A 23,619-nucleotide genomic window follows, 5' to 3' on the forward strand; every position below is an offset into this window, starting at 1 on the left:
TATATATATATATATATATGTATGTATAATTTTAGGATGTTGTAAACTGGTAGTGCCCAGCAGTTAAAAAATTTAAATTTAATGGAATTGATCCTGATATGGAAAAAAATTAGACCGTAGTTTGGTGGGATTGTAGCAACGGGGATTAATGTCTGGATCCCCTAGTGATCACGGGTTTGCAGTCATACCAGAGGAGTTGGATGTCGTGCTAGTAACTGGCTCTAGTGAAGACCCAAGCCAAAAACAAAATGAACATGAGTCCACAAACATGTCAAATCTTCCTAGGGTGGAGAAAAAAGAAAAAAGGGAGCTGCATTCATTAAAAGTCAAATATAAAAAATGGTGGCTTCATGCACGATTAAGTTTAAACCTTCACATGCGAACTCCATAGACGACTTTATCCGAGTTCTGGAGGTAACTCCTGAAGTTTATGAGGACATGTCGTTATATTTAAACTCATTGAAGTTGCTGGAGGACCCAACTCGCAGACAACTCTTTGTGAAGATGGCCCATGAACGCATGGTCAATTATTTACGTTTTTTTTTACAGCAAGAAAGTTTTATTTTATGCAGTTATTGTTGTATTATTTGGATTTATTTTCTTGTAATTTTATCAAATTTCTGATTTAGATGTTTTTCTCTCTTAGGAATAATCTAATCTATATGTTATTCTATATTTAAGTAGTTTTATCAAATTTCTAATTTGAATGTTTGATTTTATGCTTTATGATTTGATTTTCGATATTTATTAATGTTGTTTGATTCAAATGTACTATCTGAACAGAGCACTTATTAAACATGGATTCACAAAATGAGAGGCACAGAAGGGAAATTGTGACAGTAGTTTGTTTGTTGTACGAATACTACAACTCATATGTTGATCAAACTCCCTGCATGACATCACTTTACATTGATGATAAATGGGTTGGGGAGCTACTAGAAGGACACCTTCCAAGATTCAACAGCATGTTTCTTATAACACATACTATACTTATGGATATGCTCGATGAACTATATATAAACCATGGACTTCATGACTCCTCAAGAATGACAACTAGAGAGGTGTTAGCAATAATTCTTTATATTTTGTCATAGAATGAATCAATAAGAGCAACGATAGAGCGATTTCAACATTCAGGAAACACGAGTTCAAGGATTTCAAATACCTCCCGAAGAGCGTTATGCCACTGTGGACTTCAGAGTTACATGTTGACGTCACGTCAGTCACATAGCTATGGAAGATAGTTCTATATGTGCCCGCGAAGAATCACAAAGAACTGTGATTTTTTCGGGTGGCAAAAATATTGAAAGATCCTACCGCTGAGAGTGAGCGGGCGTGGAGAGTATCCCTAGAGGATAACCTGTATCGTGAAATATGTCCTCTCAACTTTAAAAAGAATATTATCATATTACTAAATGTTATTTTAATAGTTTTTCCTCCATATTTTAATAATTTTTGTATTGTTCTGAATCACCATCTAGCTAGTTTGTCAATAATGAAGGCGGTCCTAGAATAATTATGCACAAGAGGGCGGCTGAGAACTCGTTTAATAGCCTCCGAGCATTCTTTTATATATAATATCAATATTACAATACTTGCACTTTCGGTAAATACAGCAGAAAACAATAAAAGAAAGGGGCATTTACATATACACCACTCAAATCTTATGTACTTAATATCTAACACCTATAACTTTATTTCTTAGCCCCGATAGAATGTAAAACGATGAAATTTAGGTGTGTTCAACATGTAAACACATAAGAGTTGAGTGATATGTATGAAATCTTCCAAAAATAAAAACCAAATTCTTTAATATATGCTTACTTCTTTGTACTACAACCAATAAATATGGTAAACTAACAAATTGTGGGTCTACTTGGGGCTCGAGCAGCAGACACCCTGGGTAGCTGCTGCGCATAAGCTGTTGCGGATAAGCTGACTGGCTTCATTTTATCCAGTTTGAAAATAACTATTTTGCAGTTGTTTATGGATAAATGTTCATTTTGTCTTTGTGCAGTAATGTTGTTTGCAACAAAACTATTATTGCAATATATTTGATATTTGACAAGAAAGAAAACCACTTCAGAACAATACAAAAAAATAAGATTATACATCACACTTCATTATCATAGTTATTAAAATATGAAGACAAAACAATTAAAATAACATTTAGTAATATGATAATATTATTTTTAAAGTTGAGAGGACATATTTCACGAGATAGGTCATCCTCTAGGGATACTCTGCACGCCCGTTTACTCTCGGCGGTAGGATCTTCCAGTCTTTTTGCCACCCAGAAAAAGTCACAGTTCTCTGTGATTCTCCGCGGGCACATGTAGAACTGTCTCTCATAACTATGTGGCTAACGTGACGTCAGCATGTAACTCCGAAGTCCACAGTAGCATAGCACTCCTCGGTAGGTATTTGAAATCCTTGCACTCGTATTTCCAGAATGTTGAAATAGCTCTATCGCTGCTCTCATTGATTCATTCTACGACAAAATGTAAAAGACTATTGCTAACAACTCTCTAGTTTACCATATTTATTGATTGTAGTACAAAAAAGTAAGCATATATTAAAGAATTTGGTTTTTATTTTTGGAAGATTTTCATACATATCACTCAATTCTTATGTATTTACATGTCGAACACACCTAAATTTCAACTTTTTACATTCTAACGGGGCTAAGAAATAAAGTGGTGTTAGATATTAAATACATAAGAATTGGATGGTGGTATATATATGTAGATGCTCCTTTCTTTTATTGTTTTCTATTGTATTTACCAAAAGTGCAAGTATTGTAATATTGATATGTATCTATGTGTGTGTCTTTATATATATAAGTCGAAGGCTATTAAACAAGTTCTCAGCCACCCTCATATGCATAATTATTCTAAACTAGTTAGAGGGGGATTCCTAAGGGGATTTACAAGCTTCAAAGAGACAGCTCTACCTACAGATCACGACTGACGACACACACAAACAAAAACACATTATATGATAGTTAGATAGAAATAAGAAGAAATATGAAAGATTTACATTAAATAATCATGTAAGATAAATAATTTATGCATATTTTTTGCTTTATTAATACGTCGTAGTATTTTTAAGCGTATAAATTATAGATTTATTAAATATTAACTTTTTAAGCAGTTCATGACTTCAATAGTTTTAAAATATTGTTGAAGGTGACTTGTGCCTCAATACCGAAACTTTTATTCCCGTTGGTAATGGACAATTAACGCACGCCGCATTCCAATGCATGACAGCCGTTAGATGAAATTTCGTCGACGAATCTACCGTCCCGATCTATTCGCGCTACCTCCCGTATCCGATGACGTAAGCACTGACATTTCATCTCCCAAAACCGGAACTCTCCAGAACCAGCCCGGCAGGCTCCGATCTCCACGATATAAACCCGCCTCGTCACAAACATTTGATCAAACCCTTGCCCTCATTTTTCTCTGAATCTAAAAAGAGTGAAAACAATGGCGGAGGAGAAGGGAGTGAAGCTGCTGGATCTCTGGTCCAGCCCTTTCGGGCAGCGATGCAGGATAACGTTGGCGGAGAAGGGGGTAGATTATGAGTACCTGGAACAGAACCTGTCGAACAAGAGCGAGTTGCTTCTGAAATCGAACCCGGTGTACAAGAAGGTCCCTGTTCTTTTACATGATGGGAAGCCTGTGTGTGAATCGCTTATAATTGTTCAGTATATCGATGAGGTATGGCAGGGCAAGTCGTCTATCTTGCCTTCTGATCCGTATGGAAGGGCGCAAGCTCGGTTCTGGGCTGATTACGTCGATAAGAAGGTATGAAATCTCTGTTTCTGTTGTCCTCCTTGTATCTTGATCGAATGCCAGCGATTGGGTTTTGGTTTACGTTGTTTTGATCGAAAACCAATATATAGTTTCAATGCGATGAAACTGTGGGAACGTGAACGTATCAGGAATTTCTTTTATAAGAATGTTAAAAAAAGAAAAAAAAACCAACTTTTTATATTCTTTGTGATGAATGCTATATTGGCAATATTATATAGTTTTCAAGTTCATCTACATCAAACTAAATAAGCTTGTTTTATATAACATTCTGCAGTCGGAATGCCAAACTTTTTGTCAAAGTTTCTTCATAGCTTCTTTTTGTGCAGTTCTTCGAATGTGGCACCAGGCTGTGGAAACAGAAAGGCGAGGCCTTGCAGGAAGCGAAGGGTGAATTCATCCAGATCTTGAAGACTCTGGAAGCCGAGCTCGGTGACAAGAAGTATTTCGGCGGCGATGCCTTCGGGCTGGTCGACATTGCTCTGGTTCCCTTCACAAGTTGGTTCTACAGCTACGAAACTCTCGCCGGATTCAGCGTAGAGCAGGAGAGTTCAAATCTGGTGGCGTGGGCGAAGCGCTGCTTGGAGCGAGAGAGCGTGGCAAAGACTCTGTATGAGCCGAAGAAAATCTATGAGTTTGTGGGATATCTTAGGAAGAAGTATGGCATGGAGTAAAGGTGAATGTGGGTTTATATGGGATTTGAATTTGTTACCGTTGGTGTTATACTTGTTATGGCTGCTGTTATTCTCTTTTGGTAGCGGAGATTGTGTCTAGTTCTGGTTTGAAATTAATTAAAGGTTTTTTTTATTTGGGGTGGGTTATTAATAAATACACAGTCAATGAAATTCTTTTTTGAGTTATGAATAAAACATAAAAATATTTTCCTTGTTTTCTTAGAAACTTTAATTGAGTCCCAGAGATGGGTTCTGCTAAATTTAATTGGGCATTTTAATGGAAAAGAAGTGTGCATGCTTCTTTCGAGTATTGGCGGCCACCTGCGGGAATCACGTCTCTATCCCTGCATGTCACATTTGTCTTTAAGGCTTGCATGTCACATTTGTCTTTAGGGATGTAAACTAACCGAGCTTGAGCGAGTTCAGGCATGGCTTGTGTTCGGCTTGTTCGAAATTGACTCGTGAACAGTACATTTGTGCTTTACTTGATTTAAGTCTACTTGTTCTTGTTTGGCTCGAAATTGACTCGTTAAAATTAATTCAAAGAAACAGATGCAAAGTGTTGTATTGAATTTTGAACATAATTTATGCAAAAGAAAATGTAGAACCATATTACCAAACAAGTTGTTATGATGTATACAATTGTAGTTATTATCACATCTCAAATTCTCTTGAAACTTTAAGCATAACAAATTGCTTAATAAATATAATTTTTTAAACATCACCTTAAGCATGATTATAAATTATATTATTATGATCATGACAATTAAATATGAAAACCTCATAATTGATATTGTTGTATTTGATTTCCCTCTTGGCATAATCGGAACAAATATATTTGCCTCGGAGTTTTTTTCAATGTGAGATTAAACAATCCCCTTCTTACCCTCATCATGACTCTAATAGGCCAAACATGTGAGCTAGCTTTGTAGGTCTCCTTATTGAATTCAAAGCTCTCAAGCAATTTTTCAACTTAGGGCCCATTTGAGGCAGTTTATTTGGTGTGGTGGCATTTTGAAAACGCATCAGGTTTGTTTGGGTAAACTGCGTTTTGACAACTGAAACATTTTCAAAACGCTGAAAACAGCGTTTTCACGGTGTGGTGGGAGCTTTCTACCTACGGTCTGACTTTTTTAAAAAAAATTAAAATTTGTAATAGCCACCACACCTAAATTATCAACAGATAATTCATTAAGTTGCAGCTACCCCAAACAGACCCTTAATCGATTATTCTCATTCGTAATGGTTAAGTTTTTTTCAATTGAATGCTTCAATGAAGTCGCATCAAGAATGGAAGGACTCTTAGAACTGAGATAGTCAAACAATTGCTCAATAACTAAAACCTTTTTATAGAGACCACCTACTTAAGGTTCATTAAGATATATATTTAATTCAATAAATCATTAATAGTTTGAAATATATGAAAAAAAAAACAAGTCTTTTTTTCAACATCATCCATTACTTCAACTATAGTTTATTAAACAATATATAAGAGTTCACTCATATAATTTTTATAGTTATATCCCATATTTATCTAGAAGACTCTTAGTCTTCTTGGCTAGCATAGTAATGATATATTGAATAAAAATATTCTTAGGGTGCATCCACAAGGCTACAAAGTCTAAAAGAATCTGAATGATCAATCAAAGTGTCTTGAATTAATCTTTTTTAATCCTTCACAATGATTTCTTTTGAGGCAAATTAGGTTACAATTTCGCTTTACTCATATATTTCTTACAACCCTTATCGTTATTGTGAGTCTGTTAGAATTTGTAAATAATTTATGAACTAGAGAGTTCATTAAACATGACATCATCAAATTTATTCATGTCTACAAAAAAGTAGGTATAACACAAAATAGAAAAGAAAAGATAAATAAAGATAATGATAAAAGAACTTTAAAATGAGTTGATAATGCAAATATATAACATTTACATTATAAACATGTGTATGGCAAAAGTAATCGAATTATTGTAATCAATCATAGCTAATATGCCATCTCACCTAAATTTTTGCTACTATAAAATTTTTATTATTTTATCATTTTTATATTCTCTCCAAAGATATAACATGAATAAATATATAGTGTGGACTAATAATTGCACAAAGTATATCAATAAAGTTGCCTTAAAAAAATGAACCAAATTTAACGAGTTGCTACCCTGTAAGTTCTAAGTGTTTGTCAAGGGTAAAGTAGCACAAAGAAACTAGCCCAAAACCTTAAGATGTTAAAAGTGCTAAGAAAATGTGTTGTTTAACAAATGTTCCTGGATACAACTTTTAGGAAAAAAATGCGCAGGGAGGGAAAAACCAAAAGAGAAGAAAAGAACCATAAGGAAGATGAATGCTTTCATGGGATTTTTATTACTAAAAAATGAGTGGTTACAATGAGTTGATTATGAAATCTCTAAGAATCAATATTCACCAAAATACCTCAAAAGTATTTTAAGAAGCTCCCTAAAAATTATCTATATATACCAAAAATTTGATTGTGTGGGATAAGGCATATGTATAGCTGGCCTTATGGGCATGATAAGCCCATCTATTTAAGAGATAAAATCATCACTGAAATTATCTGCTGAGGTGATTTGCTGGCCCTACTCTTCTATATGTCAGCTGTCTTGTACCAACTGTCAAACTAACTTGACGAATTGCCATGTTAGATTCACCCAGCAGACTGATCAATCATATTCATTCGCCAAGCTCGCCTCAATAGTAATACTAAAAATTGATAGAGCACAAAAGGTCAAGATCGACGCAAATGATTGACGTAGGCCATATTTTCCTTTATGAGTAATCTGACGCCTACAAGACAATCTTTTCATTTAAACACCATCAACAAATTTTAGAAATCGTAACTCATATTTTAGTATTAGGGTTAAACTTGTATAAAAGGAGGGCATTGGGAGTGGGAGGGGGAGGCGGGCGCCCCGTTGCAAGTTTTTTGGATCAAATACCCTCTCTCTATCTCTCAGACCTAATTCGAAAGATATCAGGTGGTAACTCTTTAAATGTCTCTTGCTTCCTTTCTCATCTTTTCTTTCTTGCACGCTAACTCATCTTCTCTGCTCTTTCGACGAAGGATCATTATAAAAACATACAGTTAAAATCTTGGGGACACGTACATTTACATTCTTTACACAAGTTTTTTTCAGGTTGTATGAACTCATGAACAATACAAAACCAAATGTTCTAAAAAGATTCAACACTCTCCCTTTGAACATTCATGTCTCATGACGGTTGCCTCTATCTATTGGTTGACATGAACTAAGATATGCTACACACAACACAACTTTAAAAATCTAAAGAGTACATTGCACATGGTATATAATAAAGTGCATAACAAGATAGCCAAATGTGTGCCATAGTTCGATCATCGGGCAAGTTTACAAAGTCGATATGTAGAAGACTGGCTGAATTGGTTTTCCGGACTAGTTGTCTGAGTTAGTGAGCTGAATTTATGACCGAGTTGTCTGAGTCAATTTGTCTTGCTAGGTTGTTGTGCAGACTGACTGGTTGAACTGGTGAGCTGACTCGTGACTTGATTGGAGCCCCGTCGAAGAAGTTTTGCTTATACAAAATGAATTCATTTATAGAGCTCAAAAATATAGTAAACTTCTAATTAAAATGTTAATTTTTTAATTTTAATTTCTATAAAAATAATGAATATGCTAATAAAAAAAAATATTAAAGCATATTTTAACGAAAATAATCTCGGACATAAAGCAAATGGCTACAAGGAGGTCATCAGTCGATTGACTTCAACTATCTCGTGCTCTCTATTTGTCGTTGACTGATCGTCTCTTTGCTTGATCGCTGTTTGGCGGTGAGGTCATTTGAATTTATTATGCGGCGCTTTCTCATCCGCCTCAATCTAGCCTTGAAGGAGTAGGCGCTCTGATTCAGATTAGGGTTCGAAGGAAAACTTAAACCCAGGGATCATGAAGACGAAGAATCCACTCGGCCAGCTTAAGCTCGCCGTGCCTTGTCAAGAGAAGCCAGTAACGGATTTCCTGTAAGTATCAAACCCTACTCCACCGCTGTTATTGTGCTGGGATTTGAATGGATTATCAATTATGTTGCTCGCATTCCTCTGTTGGTTTTGGTGTGAATTCTGATTATTATTATTATTATTAGTATTTTTGCTTTGGGTTGTCAGGACGGCGAGCGGGACTTTCAAGGACGGAGATTTGCTGCTCAATAAGAAAGGGTTGAGATTAATCTCTGAAGAAAGTAGCAGCCAGGTATTTAATTCTTCCAGTTTGTCCCATTGCTAACTAATAATCATAGAAATTTGGTTTAGATGCAAGAAGGATTCATTGAGTTCTATTCGGTTAATAGTGATAGGTTAAATCCTGAGAGCTATTGGGTTGTCCAATTCTTAAATATGGCCAAATCTCTATGCTGCTTGGTTGCAAATTGCTTGATTTGAGCTTTCAAGTGATTTGTCAGGTTTTTTGAATGAAATCCAACCAAATTATTAACTCGACAATAACTATGTTAATCTAAATGGTTAATGAAATTAATCTAAACTCTTCGATCATATATTTATTACAAAAAAATCTACAAGAACGCCCCCTGAAACTTTGCTTTGTTTGATTACTTATCAGTATTATGATAAATAGAAACCAAAACAATTATATTTTAGTTTCAAGGATAATAAGAATGACTATATAACCATTAACACATGAAATTAAAGTGCATGATGCATATCTATATATAAATTTGAATGAAATAACTACAGCAAGAATAATACATGGAGCAACAACAACACGACCAATACCTTTTCTCATACAGTGTTAACATGTATGTTAGTTTCTTGTCTTGCACATGATTGGTGATATGAATCAAACAACCTAAGTCCCTCTTCTCGGTTGTGAACGTGTTGCTATCTAATCTTTTAATGCCATTTGCATTCGCATGCATTCTTCTTAGACCTCTGACCTGTAACCTATGATGAAAATGTGATATGTCATACTTGAGAGAATTTATGAGTATATAGGATTGAATAGGATTAGCTTGAATATAGGGTCATGGTTAGATAAACTTTGCTATAATGATATACAATACCGCAGAAAATATAATGTGGTATTAAAATATTAGAAGGCCATAGAGCAATAAAGCATCATATTAAGCACTAAAATATCCATCACAATAGCTTTGTCGTGTTAAATTTTTATTATCAGCTTGTCATGATGAATATTATAAGTTGTGGTCGTGCTTCCCATAGCATATATCTGTGTATTCTTATTTTTCCTTCAATTGAGACCAAGTTGTTGAGCAGAGATCACAACTGTAATTTATAATTTGAGTCGAATTGATGTAACACAAATTTAAATCGATGTTTAATTAGCTTCATAACATTTATAGACTTAATGACATCTTATTTGGATGCCATGAAATTTAATGATTTATAATTTCTTTTCTAAAATGTGCAGTTCAATGTGCTGACGTACTCAACTTATAGATGACCATGGATTTAATTTATAGTCCAAATAACATATATAATGAATTAGGCTCGATCGATCAGTTCCCATGTGAATTAAGCTAGTTTCACTTTATAAGTATCAACACAAGACATGGGCCCAACACGGGCTGCTTTATTTGGTTGAATTGATTATATAGTTCATTTGATTTAAACAAAAAGACAAAGGTCTGTATAAGGCTTTTTATTTGAACTCATTCATATCAAAATTTATTAAAATAGATAAACGATTTCATTATTTGCTAACGACTGCTGTACTTAGAGAATAAATTGTATTGATTAATGTGCCATTGGATAACTATTAGTCCAACCAATAAGAAGAAAAATAGTTGTTGGAACTAAGAAACATCTAGTTTTTTTTCCGAACTCTGTTCTCATGCAACAAGTCACTTGGAGCAGAATGGTGGCTATTTGTTCTCCATGCAAGGATCATGAGGAGGGGGATATCGGCTGGAGTTTTCTGCTAAAGTTTCTATGGACAGGAAAATAGAGAGAAAAATGGAGTGTGTGAAAAAATAAGAAATTTTGACTGTAATGATTCTTTCTCATGTTGCAACTCTCATGAGCAAGAGGAGTTCTTCAGCACCTTGTTGAAGTTCAATTTTTGACTCATCGTAAAGAATTTGCTTTTAATTGGATTTTTGTAACAACTCCTTGGAGGTATAATCTCACCTCCTTCCGATCTCCATCCCTTTATGTCCCTTGAGTTGTAGAGCACTAGAACTAATTTGTATTTTGATCTTAGACAAACCTATAGGTTAGGAACTGCACTTTCTTAAAAAAAATTGCAAAATACCCTTCTGAGCGCAGTTTCCAAATCCTAAAGAAATAATCCTTGTCCGCATTGGCTCATGACATTGTCAATTGCCATTAATGGTGGCCAGTGTTCACTGACCTAATTTCAGCTGTCTACCGACCGTATCTATGAGGCATGTTTGCCAAACGGACATTTTTGTAAGAAAGTAAGAATTTTTGAGAGCAATGATTCTTCCTCATAGTGAAACTCTCATGAGCAAGAGGAGTTCCTCAACACCTTGCTGGAGTTCGGTTTTTGACACCTCACAATGAATCTGCTGTTAATTGGATTTTTGTAACAACTCGCTGGAGGTATATTCTCGCTCCCTCCAATCTCCACCCCTTTATGTCCCTTGAGTTGTAGAGCACTAGAACTAAGTTGTATTTTGATCTAGACAGGCCTATAGGTTAGGAGACTGCTCTTTCTTAAAAAAAAATTTGCAAAAATAACCTTCTGAGTATACTTTCCAAATCATAAAGAATTCCTCGTCAGCATTGTCTCATGATGTTGTTAACAGCCATTAGTAGTGGCCAGTGTTCACTGACCCGATTTCAACTGTCCACTAGCTGTATTCATGAGGCATGTTCGCCAAACGGGCTTATTTGCATCATGTGTGCCCCTAGAGGCATGAAGTAGGGGATTAATTTAGGATCATTGGATTTAATAAGTAAATTCCAATTGTGTCGATATGATTGCACCATATAATGAAAATGACTTTCTATCACATTAATTATTTTTTAGGGGATTAATTTAGGATCATTGGATTACTTCCTCTAGTGATGAGCAATGTTAGCTTTTGTCCTATTGCCTGTTAATCACCTTGTGAAATTGTTTTTGTCCCTGAAATTATTTGTAGTTTTAGATTAATAATGCTATTATATTATAAATACAAAGAATACTTTACAATGTGGCCTATATACTTTTGTGATTCTATGATGTAGTGACTTGATTTACCTTGAAATCACTCTCTAATCATTTTTTTGTAAATCTCGGTCATCATCATATAATTTCACTTCTCTTATATCCCGGTCATGCCTCAACATTAATTGTGACATAATGAAGTATGTTTCCTCTTCATTACATTAATTTATGAAATAACATAAGATTGCACTAGTAATGACAATTTGTATTAATTTTTAATGGAAATTATCACATAACTATGAGACCTTTCCTTCCAAATTAAAATGTTCTCTCAATGATATTTTGAAATTAAGCATGATGATGATTGAAGATCTCTCATGAATTATTGTATTTGTACTAGTCCTTGCCATGATATTTACTCAATTGCTATGATATTCACTCAATTGATAATAAAACCATTTACGAGATATGAGAAGCTTGTGTATTTGCATAAATTCATTATACTAAGTATCGACCAAGTGGGGCATTGAAGCCTCCAACAATATTTCATCACATGAATCAAATATCATTTACTAAGCAATCTCGACTCAGTGTTAACATGCACATATTTTCTGTCAAATGAGATTGCATGCATGACATATTGAGGCATTTTTTTCATGTTTCGGAGAAAATAATAGATGCTTGCATACCACTCATTTCTCCACTAACATCCTAGGATATGACATATTTTTTTTGTAATTTGAATAGAGATTTATTATTGAATTATATTCGACCATGATTCATGACCCATAATCTTAATATGAATTGGTCAAACTTAGTATGTTGAATTAATCCATAGTGCAATGATGCACACGTCAATCACGCAACTATATGTGTTGATTAAATGATATTGAGATTTTTGAGCTTGTGTTATTGATTCTTTGAGGAACGTGTTTCTTCTCAAAATAGCTTAATTACTAATCTAATAATTCATATTTTAACTCAAAATGTTTTTTATTTTTGGAAAAGATTTCTAAAGATCCTAAATTTTAAAGTGAAAATTTAAAGGTAAATGTGTTGTTAAGGTTAAAAATTCTTCTCTGAATTGGTTTATGTAAAGTCTAAGATCATGCACTAAATTCTTCTATTGTAATTGCCATTAGAGAACAAATATTTCTTATTTTCTTCCAAGACATAACAAGCATTTGAGTTTCATATTATGGTTGAGTTCCTTTAACCCTGCAAAACTCTCAGGAATCTCTATTCCCCTAAATGATTGCCAGCACCTATTGGCAATATTTCGATCTCATTAAGCATTTGTGTTTTAACCTAGTTGTGCTTCTAGTTTTCTTCGGATAGTCCAATATTACATGCATTAACAGATCAAATGACCTATTTGAAGTGAAAATGATGAATAAAAGGTTAAAACATCAACTTATACATTTAAATTCTCAAAAATCTAACATGGATTCACTTAATACTTTATAACTAATCTAAAAAAAAAATTCATTAATTCCTACTCATGAGTGAAAAAACAAACATAAAATCCATTGAAATTAAATAAAAATTTTTAAGTCGAGAAAAATAGAAAAACCAGAAAGATTATTCTTACTCCCAAGTGAATCACTCTTCCAAAGTGTTCCTCCCTTTTGCTTCCTTCTCAATTGTCTCTCAATATAAATTCTCACACTCACACCACACTCAGAAGTGAAACACTAAGACTAAGAAGACTGATAAATACGACAAAAGGTCCCCCTCTTCCGAAGCCTCCCCTCATATAAACTTTCAAGTCAAACCGTTGTTCAAACTTAAGTAAATTAATGGCGAGCATCCGGGCATCGTGATGTGGCGCTGCGACACTACAATAGAGCATGACAACGTTGTATCAGAGTGACCCATTTTGTTTTCTCAGATTATTGAACTAAACCATGGGCGCGTTAACTCTATCTTCTGGGCGCCAAGGTGTTGTTGGTGTGGGCACTGGGGCGCTTGGCTTGAGAGCTGTATTGTTGTGCTTTTGGGTTCTGACATAAAAAAAAATCAGTTTGGGTACTGATGCGCTACTACATCGACGTGCTGCGCCATCGTGCGGGCGCCTCAATGTTACATACTTGGCGCTAGGGCGCTTTGTCACAAATTGTCATTGTACTCCAAAAGAAATATTCTCTTCATATACTACACACATAGACGACATATACCATAAAAAAACATAAGTGTATAAGAAAAATATCACTTAATTACACTACTTTGCACACTTGTCTTGAACCTCCAATGGCTACATGAAGTTACATTTTAATCATTTTGTTTTCAATTCAAATTTGGACCACTAAATCCCATCATAAGAGTATGAGAGCCCTAAGCATATTGTTATCTTAACGATGCGGCCTTCTCTACTTTGCCATTAGCTCATTGGGTCCAATAGATTACCTTTGGACAATGGAATTATAAGTTTTTGATTAAGTTGATAACTTATCCCCTCAATCCTCCAACATTGTAAACCCAAATTCCAGGCACGATTTCATAGTGATGCGGATCATTTGATCGCCTTAAATGAGAGTGTTTTGAAGTATTAACTTGAGATGTAGATGTAAGTGATCTTGAGGATAAACATCCTTGGAAAACTTTGATCACTTAGGACTAAAATAAACTTCAGATTGCTCTCTTCTGTGTAAGGGAAATCTCAACTTGTCCTTTTAAAATCCTCCTTTGTTTTGCATTCAGTCCCGAAACTTCAAAAGATTTAAAAGAGCGCTTTTAAAAGCTCACACCTTTTCTCCCCCCAAAAACCTTTAAAGGCGAATAGTATCATCATGATAAAGAGTTGTGATTGTGAAGGTGTGATTTGATGCTTAATCACATTTGTGAAGTTGAAAAGGTGTAATTAAATGTTGCTCTATGTTGAATTTTTAAATTGTAGAATCCCAATGCGTATTTTGATTAAAAAAAAATCACCATCCCCTTTTCAGTCTTCCTTTGTTTGTCGAGATAATTTTAATTTTTAGCAAATTATTTTTAAAATTTTCAAGTTTATAGAATTTTTGTAGGGTACTTATTTGTCCTGTTTTGACCATCAATGAAAAAAAAAACATTTTCACAACATAGCATTTTTAGAAATTAGAACATAGTACTTTATAGAAATATATAAATATAAAGCATGACACAAATTTCTCAGAAAAATAAAATAAAATGGTTCATATATTATTTATGAGGTGTCATTTTTGCTCTAAACTATCTAATTTGATTCCAAATAGCCAACTGACTTTTCGAATTTTATCTAAAATAATCCAATTAAGGAACTGAGTTAAACAAATTCATAATCATAAATTAAAATGTCCCTTGCAAATAATTAAGGAATTATTTTTGACATTTTTCTCATTTTTTATAGGCCAAATTTTCTTTTAGCTAGGGGTGCACATCTTTTCAGCTCTACTCAGAATCATAAATATATCTGAATAGTTTGGGTTCCGGTATCTATGAATCCTAAAATGGTCCAAATCAAATGGTTCCTAACAGGGTTTGTAGTTTGGGCTGAAATTAGTTATTGAATTTAAGAAGAAAAACTTTGGTGATGGGGAGGGTGAAAGAGGGGATTTTCAAGATTCACTTCAAAGAAAGAACAACCAAGTCCATCATAAAAAGAAGACCACCATAATTTACCTATCGCATTGTTTGCTTACAAAGAAAATAATCCAATATCAACCCAGCATGTCATTTCATTCCATCCCACGGGTATTTATTGGAGGACAAATCCGAGCATCCATAAGATGATGATTTAAATGTATACATATAGTCTTCTTCATCTTTATGACTTGTCATCTTCTATGATTCTGAAATAATAAATGACATTTCATTTTTTTCACTGATTGAAGGGTTGAAATTTGGACTCTTCAGGGCTAAGCTAGTTCAAGATCGCTTTAAATTGTCAACAATACTCTTAGATCTTTAAAATGTAAATGTAACAAAATGTATGATATTGCAAAGCTAGAAAGGCAAAAATGCAAATGCAAAATTACTAAAAGAAGAAAATATGCGTTCAAAAAAAAAAAAAAAAAATCTAGGATGCTCGATAGCAACACAAAATAATCCGAAAGATAAACAAATTTAATTCTTAAAGAGAGTTGGACAAACCAAGGGCCAAAACAAGCAGCCTGCAATCTCTTAATTCCATAAAAGCAGAGGTTAAAAAAAAGAAAATAATCAAAATGCAATGAGGCAAGGGATGGAATTTGAAAAATGTAAGGATTAAGAAAACAAAATGGAAGGAAGGACATACTCACCAAAGAAGGTCAACATAAAGAAAAATCACAGAATTCATTTTGCAAGCAAGCATGAACTTAAGAATATTTACTTAGATACCAATTTTATGATGGGTGAAAAAGGAGAGTTCTAAATATAATTTCTATAGCAGTACCCCATGTCCTCCCAAAGGAAAAGTCAACCAAGCATTACCTTTAACATTAGTAATAAAACAAGTGAATATTAACTCAGCATATCATTTCAATCTATATATCACAATGATATTTATAGAAATAAAAAGCACAAAATACATTGATTGATGATTTAAGCATGTCTTTGCATCTTCTTCTCTATTACTTTTTATCCTTTTGACTTTTTTATCCTTTTGACTGCTCATCTTTTATTATTCACAAATTGAAAACGATGACTTATTTTCTCAATATATTAAGGGATAAACTTAGGAGCCTTCATGGATAAGCTACTTGAAATCTACTTTAAATCCTTGAAAATGCTCTTCATTTTCATGAATATATATATTCTCTTCAAATTTCAAATATAACTTAGAAAGATATTGGAATAACATGAGTTGAGTTATTCTACATCATTCGGTATGGAGTGGCGGTGGATGTGCTTAATTGATTCAGTTGGTTCTTTGTTTTTTGGGTATTTTCTTACCCCCACTTCTATCTATTTATTTGATATATAAACATCACACTCACCTTTTATGGCATGTTTTTTGCACGAATTATTATGACTGAGAATGGCTTGATGTAGCCACCGGATGTTAAAGATGTGGATGTACAATTCACTATGGAGGACTTTGATACTGTTAAGGTTATTGGAAAAGGAAGTGGCGGTGTGGTTCAACTTGTTCGACACAAATTTACAGGAGCCTTATTTGCCTTGAAGGTATTTTGCAGCGAATTTTCCCCCGCAAAGTTACATGTTTTATTATGGTCTGCTTACAGAGACAAAATTTTGTGCGATAGAACTATATTAATTAACCAATCTGGATTAATATTGGAGTTCCATTTGGCTTTTTCTAGAGCCAATTTGTTGGAATGCTTTAATTAACGAAGGCTAGTGGAATTCAAGAAAACGCTCTCTTGTATAATCTTATTCTAGTAACTAGTGCAAAACAGGCTTTTTGTGAATATATTCAAAATAAATTGATATTGCTGTTTTTTATTCTTGTTTCCACGTTAAGGGCATTGGATTCTGAATTATTTGAAAAGTTTAAATTATGTCCTGAAATAGTGCTGGTTTTGATTTACACATTTCAAACTATCCGTTGCTTGGTATATTTGTATGTGTTTGTTGTATTCCAACTTTTTCCATGCATGAAAATGACCAGCGTTCATTTTGATATAGTCAATTTTTTGTTCTACCGTCAAACATTTAATGAACTTGGTAATTCGAATGATGTATTAATCATTTTTTCAAGAAACTCCTTTATCTAGGAACTGTTTAACACACACTTGACTAAAGCAAAAGTCTATCCAATAATAAGAATTTAATGCTCGATTCTAATTCAAATTATAAAATACATGGATTTCTTATACGAGGGATGCATACAATTTATTCTTTCTCCGCCTTGTAATATGTTGTGCTCCCCTGACTCATATACAGAACGTATTTCTGGCAGGGCATCCAGATGAATATTCAGGAGACTATCCGCAAGCAGATCGTCCAAGAGATTAAAATAAATCAAGCCTCACAATGCCCCCATGTAGTTGTTTGCTATCATTCATTCTACCATAATGGAGTTATATCTCTTGTCCTTGAATACATGGACCGGGGTTCTGTTGCCGATATAATCAGACAAGTCAAAACAATTCTCGAGCCTTATCTTGCAGTTCTCTGCAAACATGTATGGCATGAATTGATAAAAGAGAGTTTTACATACGTACCCCTCTATTCCTATGTATTTACATATCTAACACCTAAACTTCAAATATTACATATGTCACCTTATCCATGCATGAAAAGGTGTATTCAACTTTTTAAATGTCAAAATTGTGGTATTTTGATGTGATATAAAATATTTGGGTGGTTTAATTGTAAGAAGTAAAATTTATTTGTTAGATATGTAAAAACATAGGAATTGGGTGTTATGTATTTTAAATGACCTATTATTTATACAATATCCATTTTGTTACTTGTACAGTGTTGAGACACATTATTTGTATTCAGGTTTTAAAAGGTCTGGTGTATCTTCACCATGAGAGACATGTAATTCATAGGGATATAAAACCATCAAACTTGTTAGTGAATCACAAAGGTGAAGTAAAGATAACTGACTTTGGTGTGAGCGCCGTGCTTGTTAGTTCCATGGGTCAGCGAGATACATTTGTCGGTACTTACAATTATATGGCGGTATGTTTAAATAATCTTGTTTGATTGATTGATGGAAGCCCTTTCCTGCACCATTGAATAAGCTTTGTTTTCATTAATTCAATGAGAGAAGTGTCAAAGTAGTCTCCTCACTCTTTGCAGGGGTTATTTTTAGTCCAAGAATTTATAAAATTACCAATTTAATCCTCATTCTATCTTAATAGAGGACTATTTCAGCTCCAATTTAATTAGTATGGAGAGCAACTTGGCCTTTTATTGACCCTTGGACTAGAATAGCCTCATGTATATAGTCAGGGGGCTATTTTGGACTCTACTAGTTTATTATATTATTCACTTACCTTGCTTGTTCCAAGATTTTGACACTTCTTTTTGTTCTTATTTGTATATGTCAGCCCGAACGGATTAGTGGAGGTTCATATGATTTTAAAAGTGATATTTGGAGTTTGGGTCTTGTTATACTTGAGTGTGCTATTGGCTGTTTTCCTTATAGGCAGATTGAAAACGATGAAAGCCCATTGAGTTTTTATGAACTTCTAGAGTCTATTGTAGAAGAACCACCACCTAGTGCTCCATCAGATCAATTCTCGCCGGAGTTCTGTTCATTCATATCCTCTTGGTAAGTTCAACATTGTCATATGTTGTCTTGGTGAATCTTTACTTCTACTATGATTGATTTGTGGAAGATTTAATTACATACTACTTAAATCCTATGTATTTTCATATCTAACACCTAAACTTCAATTTTTACATATTTTCCACGTTACATATGCATAAAAAGGTGTATTTCATTTTTCAAAAGTTAAGATAGTGATATTTTTAATGTGATATGAAAGATTTGGTCGTATAAATGTAAAAAATAAGTTTAGGTTTTAGATATGTAAATACATAGGCATTGAGTGGTTTAATGGAATGAGAACCTCTAATACTTAAAAGCTTTTTCAAATTATTATCATTTGTTTATTTTGAAATTTTTGCTCAAACGAAGAAGTATTTAATGGGACGAGACATTGATATACAAGAAACCATGAATGTAATTACCATATTCTTAGTTTTCTTTGATTTCTGTCTTCCTGAGATGGAGTCTGATAACCACTATGCCATGACCAAAATATCTGTTAGGTACTATTAGGTTAATTAAAATTTTGGGAAAAACTTGAAATCACTGCTTTTAGCTTTCAGTAATATTATTAGGTTTGATTATGTCATCACACTCTGAAAATGAAGAATGACCCTGCAAAACTTAAGGTATGCTTTTCATGAGCTTCTTACTTCCAACAGGAAACAAACTTTATTCTCCCTTTAAAAAAAGTAAAGATTTTGAGTGCTTTTCAAAATAAGTTGATTTGTTTTTAAAAACAAAATATAACATTTAAAAATTATAACAATCAAATATGTTTACAAAAGCAAAAGAAGAAAATAAAAAAAAATGATATCAAATAGGCCCTAAATTTCTTCGATATGTTGTATTTATTAAATACAAAAGGATTTGTAGGCGCTCTTTAAGAGTGAAATGTTTTCTTACTTTGAGGAACTTGTGTTCTATTGTATTCTCTTTTGATGATTTTTTTTTGCAGCATTCAGAAAGATCCTCAACAGAGAATGTCCAGCTTGGAACTTCTGGTTAGTGTTACAAATTGAAGTTATGGAAGAATTTCTGCCTAAGGCTTTCATTTTTGTTTACTTGCTCTTTGTTTGATTGCAGAGTCATCCCTTCATTAAAAAATTTGAGGACAAAGACATTGATCTTGGGATCCTTGTCAGCAGCTTGGATCCTCCTGTAAATTTAGATTTTTAGGGCATTGCTATATGAGAATTTCCCTGCAAATTGAGCTTTCCAACCACAAATCGAAATTAATGGCGATTTTTAGCTATGTAGTCCTGCATGATCTTCAAAATTAGCTTCCAGGATATGGGTTGGACATGCATTAAGAAACGTCAGAATACCATTATTTCATCAGGAGGGACAGTCAGTTTAAGATTTTTGGCAACTTTTGTGGTGACTTTCTACCATTAGATGAAGCTATTTTTTTTGTTTCTCAAAACTAGAAAAACTACTGTTGCTTTCAATTGGGTTCAGAAAACCTGTTACTATTCTGGATAATACAATATACATTAATTCAAGTTATATATAATGTGATTGCCTGTTTATATTTTATTATGAGAGAACCAATTTTTTATTGCTTCCTTCTCATTTTACGCAATAGAACCATTTATTTTGTTTTTGGTTGTCAGTGGTTGCTAGTAAATTTTCTGATGCATGAAATCGCATACAAATGCTGCCAAATGAATGAAAAGTTTCACAATTTTGATGATTTAGTTGTTCGATCTGAGTGAAGTTAGCTTTATCTATGCTTCATTGAAACTCTTGCAGAGGGTTGGGGGAGCAGAAAATGATAAATAGAACACTGACATTTTATAAAGGGTATCAGAGCATTACGTAAGCCTGAAGATGGGAACTAAGTGTCATACAAAACAAAATGTTACGCCATGGGAGCTACCATTTGAATCCTAGATGGAACACAGTGTTACATGATGCAAGCCACCACTTAAATATATTGGAGTTGCCTGTAGAATCCTATGTGTTTGGTGGATGATTCCAAAATATAGAACATTGACAAGAACATTAGTTATAAGTGGAGGGAGATTGTGAAACTTTCTAAGTAGAATGGAGTCGAACTCTTAAATATTTAGGTGTTTTTTGGTGTAATAGTGAAATTTCATCAGAAACTCCAAAGTTAGGCGTGCTTGCATGAAGCTTACTTTTGGGATGGGTGACCTCTTCGGAAGTTACACCAGCGATGCTATTAGGCCAAAGAGAAAAATATCTCATTTGGTGAGAGTTCGGGCTATTACAGTTGAGCAGAGAAATTTTATCCTATCATTTTACTTTGGCGCAAAGGTCCAATACAAACATAGATAAGAGAATGTCAAATACCATTGAATACCACCACTTTCCATCATTATCATTGAATTGGCTAGTGGCTACCACCACTAATTTTTTATGCAACATTCAATTAAAAGGAAAAACAACCACAACAAATATTTATGATAGCAACTTATTTTTATTTGATGTTAGAATATAAATAAAATAGAACCTTAAAGTGCTTTGATAAATGACTAACAAGTCTTTATTGTATATATGAATATACATACTATGGTTGCCAATGAATGCCATAGTATGTAAGTACATTTATCATTATTCTTTTGATATTAAGGATTGTACATAACCTTGTGCTATAAACTTCTAAAGAATAAATTATCATTCGTGATATAAAATATTAGTTTAATGTGATGATATTTATTATATCAATATTACATTATAAATTGTGCCTTTTTTATTATAAATATTGCATGCTATTTCACTTATAATCTATGTTTTAATGAAAAGAGGTCAACTGTTTTATTTGTATGACATATTTGCTAGTTAAATTTTTTTTAAATAAATCCTAACAAAACAATTCCTATGTTTTTACATGTCTGACACATAAATTTTACTTTTTAATAAAACGTAAGTCTTTCATATCTCATAAACAATATTACTATCACTATATTTTTTTAAAGTGAACAACTCCTTTTTTTAAGAATATCTAAGGTGTTATAAATCTAAAAATTAATATTTAGCCTGCCGCCGAGCCAAAAATATTTTAAAAAATATTTCAATCATTTTCATTGGAACTTCTTAATGTTATTAAAAATATTATAAAAATATTATTGTAAACTTTTAAAGTAATATCATAAAACATACGGTGATAAATCTTCTTAATAATTTATAATATTTGATCATCAATTCAAGCCTTATATTCTTATAAAAAAATAACCACATATGAATTAGGTTACTTGAAAAAGCATTTAATATTTCAATATTTACTATTTAAGAATGGACCACAAATACAAAAAAAAGATAATTTTTAATATATATATATATATATATATATGTTTAAACGGAATAGCCAGATGCTATTATACGAGCCTCCAACCACTCCTAATGTGTTTTATAATTCGAGTATCACCCTTCTTAAAGCTCACGTCACCAGAGAGTGATTCGAATCCCTGGCCTGAGTTGTCTTACACCAAAGATGCCAACTAACAGACAGCATTTTTAATATTTTCTTAGTTGAAGGACATTAACTAGTCATATATGTGAATAAAAATCCAAAAAAATTCATATAAAATTCATGTCATCCTGTTATTTGCTCTCTTTGCTCTCTCCCTATTCTCAGCACTCTATTCGTCCCTTTGATAATTTTGAATTCAACAATATTAAAATTTACGAGTTACATATATAATGACATGGTATGCAAATCTCCCACTGTTAATACGAAGAGGACCATCTTTTTTAGCTGAATAAAATGAATCCAATGATGCGCACATCACCCCTTTTCCCGCACGAATCATGGCGTCTTTTTATCAACCCAGCTAATCCTGCACCGTTGATTCATGCGGTCCCGCCAAGCAGGGGGCAGGCAGCCCGGCGTTCCGCATAATGAATCCATGCGGACATCCATGGCCATAGGTTTCCACGCCAACTGATAGTTAGATCTTCACCCGGAAACCCATTAATATCCTAAAATTATAAGTTGGGCCCCATATTTATTTCAATTCAATCCTTTATCGTGCCTTCGATCCCCTCGGTTCTCACGGTAGAGCGGTAGGGTGAAAGATGAGGGAAGAGGTTATAAGTTCGGGAACGGTGGAGGCGGTGGCGCTTGCCAGGTCTTCATCTCCCCCGACGCCGGCCGCCAAGTATGTATCTGCTCCATCTAATCATCTCCGAAGCTTTTTTCGTTCCAATTTGTGTTTCCTACCGAGTTGCGGGGATACTAGGCCCCGCCCATGCCCTAGGATAGTTATGGGGGAGTTTATGGTATAGTTTTTCAGCTCAAGCGCGCCCGCAATTGGAAACCCTATTTTTGAGGTCAACCGTGCTGTGAGATGCTTTCGTTCTTTATCATAGGATCGATTGGCAGGCTCTGTGGCGGTAGATTTTGCTGCTTGGTAGGTTGAGGGTGGAAACTGAGCTGTTTTCCGTTTTTGAAGTATCGGTACGGGGGTGAGTGCTTTGGTGGAGTTGCATTGCCGGATTGAAAGAACCAATTGTTGTAATTTTGTGGTTGATTCCCTATTTCTTGGAATTGTGTTTAGTATTAGGGTTTCGTAGCGCATATGTCAAGATGGAGTGGAAATTATGCATCTTTCAAATAAGTTTTATTTATTTATTTTCTTCGTTTAGAAGTATTGTAGAAGTCGAGACTAAAGTGATAAATGCGATACAATCTGTTGAGCTTGTGAGACATTTTTGATGGAAAAATTCAACAAACTCTCTTGCGATAAAGTGATAAATGCGATACAATCTGCTGATTTTTCTTGTCACGCTATTTTATGGGACTGTTTTTGCCAATGGATTTCTAAGCATTCCTG

The 23,619-nt window shown here is 33.8% G+C and overlaps 3 protein-coding genes across 4 annotated transcripts in view; all 3 read left to right on the forward strand.

Moving 5' to 3' along the window:
* Positions 1-3,455: 3,455 nt before the first annotated feature.
* Positions 3,456-4,662, forward strand: LOC110039169 (probable glutathione S-transferase parA). The gene is made up of 2 exons (XM_020744136.1): positions 3,456-3,809; positions 4,145-4,662. Exons 1-2 carry the CDS (start codon positions 3,489-3,491, stop codon positions 4,487-4,489), a joined length of 666 nt encoding a protein of 221 aa, XP_020599795.1. The 5' UTR covers positions 3,456-3,488; the 3' UTR covers positions 4,490-4,662.
* Positions 4,663-8,224: 3,562 nt separating this feature from the next.
* Positions 8,225-20,362, forward strand: LOC110039158 (mitogen-activated protein kinase kinase 6). Of its 2 annotated transcripts, XM_020744121.1 has the most exons (8): positions 8,225-8,504; positions 8,649-8,733; positions 16,621-16,755; positions 17,492-17,716; positions 18,040-18,222; positions 18,594-18,817; positions 19,776-19,821; positions 19,904-20,362. In XM_020744121.1, exons 1-8 carry the CDS (start codon positions 8,431-8,433, stop codon positions 19,994-19,996), a joined length of 1,065 nt encoding a protein of 354 aa, XP_020599780.1. In that variant the 5' UTR covers positions 8,225-8,430; the 3' UTR covers positions 19,997-20,362. The 2 variants fall into 2 exon arrangements, with proteins under 2 accessions (XP_020599780.1, XP_020599781.1); XM_020744122.1 differs by lacking the exon at positions 16,621-16,755.
* A 2,355-nt stretch (positions 20,363-22,717) lies between these two features.
* The window catches only part of LOC110039162, a 53,298-nt gene continuing 52,396 nt past the window's right edge, over positions 22,718-23,619 (forward strand). The window contains exon 1 of the mRNA XM_020744127.1: positions 22,718-22,944. Within this exon, the coding sequence (XP_020599786.1) occupies positions 22,862-22,944 (83 nt within the window). The 5' untranslated portion in view covers positions 22,718-22,861. The remainder of the gene's footprint in view (positions 22,945-23,619) is intronic.

The sequence above is a fragment of the Phalaenopsis equestris genome, unplaced genomic scaffold (genome assembly GCF_001263595.1).
Source record: "Phalaenopsis equestris unplaced genomic scaffold, ASM126359v1 Scaffold235604, whole genome shotgun sequence".
NCBI classification, from domain to species: Eukaryota; Viridiplantae; Streptophyta; class Magnoliopsida; order Asparagales; family Orchidaceae; genus Phalaenopsis; species Phalaenopsis equestris.

What these genes read in the sequence shown, in the direction of transcription:
- LOC110039158 (XM_020744121.1), top strand. Translation starts at nt 8,431, where the DNA reads ATGAAGACGAAGAATCCACTCGGCCAGCTTAAGCTCGCCGTGCCTTGT. An exon ending in GAGCCTTATTTGCCTTGAAG is followed by an intron (nt 16,756 to 17,491) that starts GTATTTTGCAGC and finishes TATTTCTGGCAG; the next exon opens with GGCATCCAGATGAATATTCA. An exon ending in GTACTTACAATTATATGGCG is followed by an intron (nt 18,223 to 18,593) that starts GTATGTTTAAAT and finishes TGTATATGTCAG; the next exon opens with CCCGAACGGATTAGTGGAGG.
- LOC110039169 (XM_020744136.1), top strand. Translation starts at nt 3,489, where the DNA reads ATGGCGGAGGAGAAGGGAGTGAAGCTGCTGGATCTCTGGTCCAGCCCT. An exon ending in CTGATTACGTCGATAAGAAG is followed by an intron (nt 3,810 to 4,144) that starts GTATGAAATCTC and finishes CTTTTTGTGCAG; the next exon opens with TTCTTCGAATGTGGCACCAG.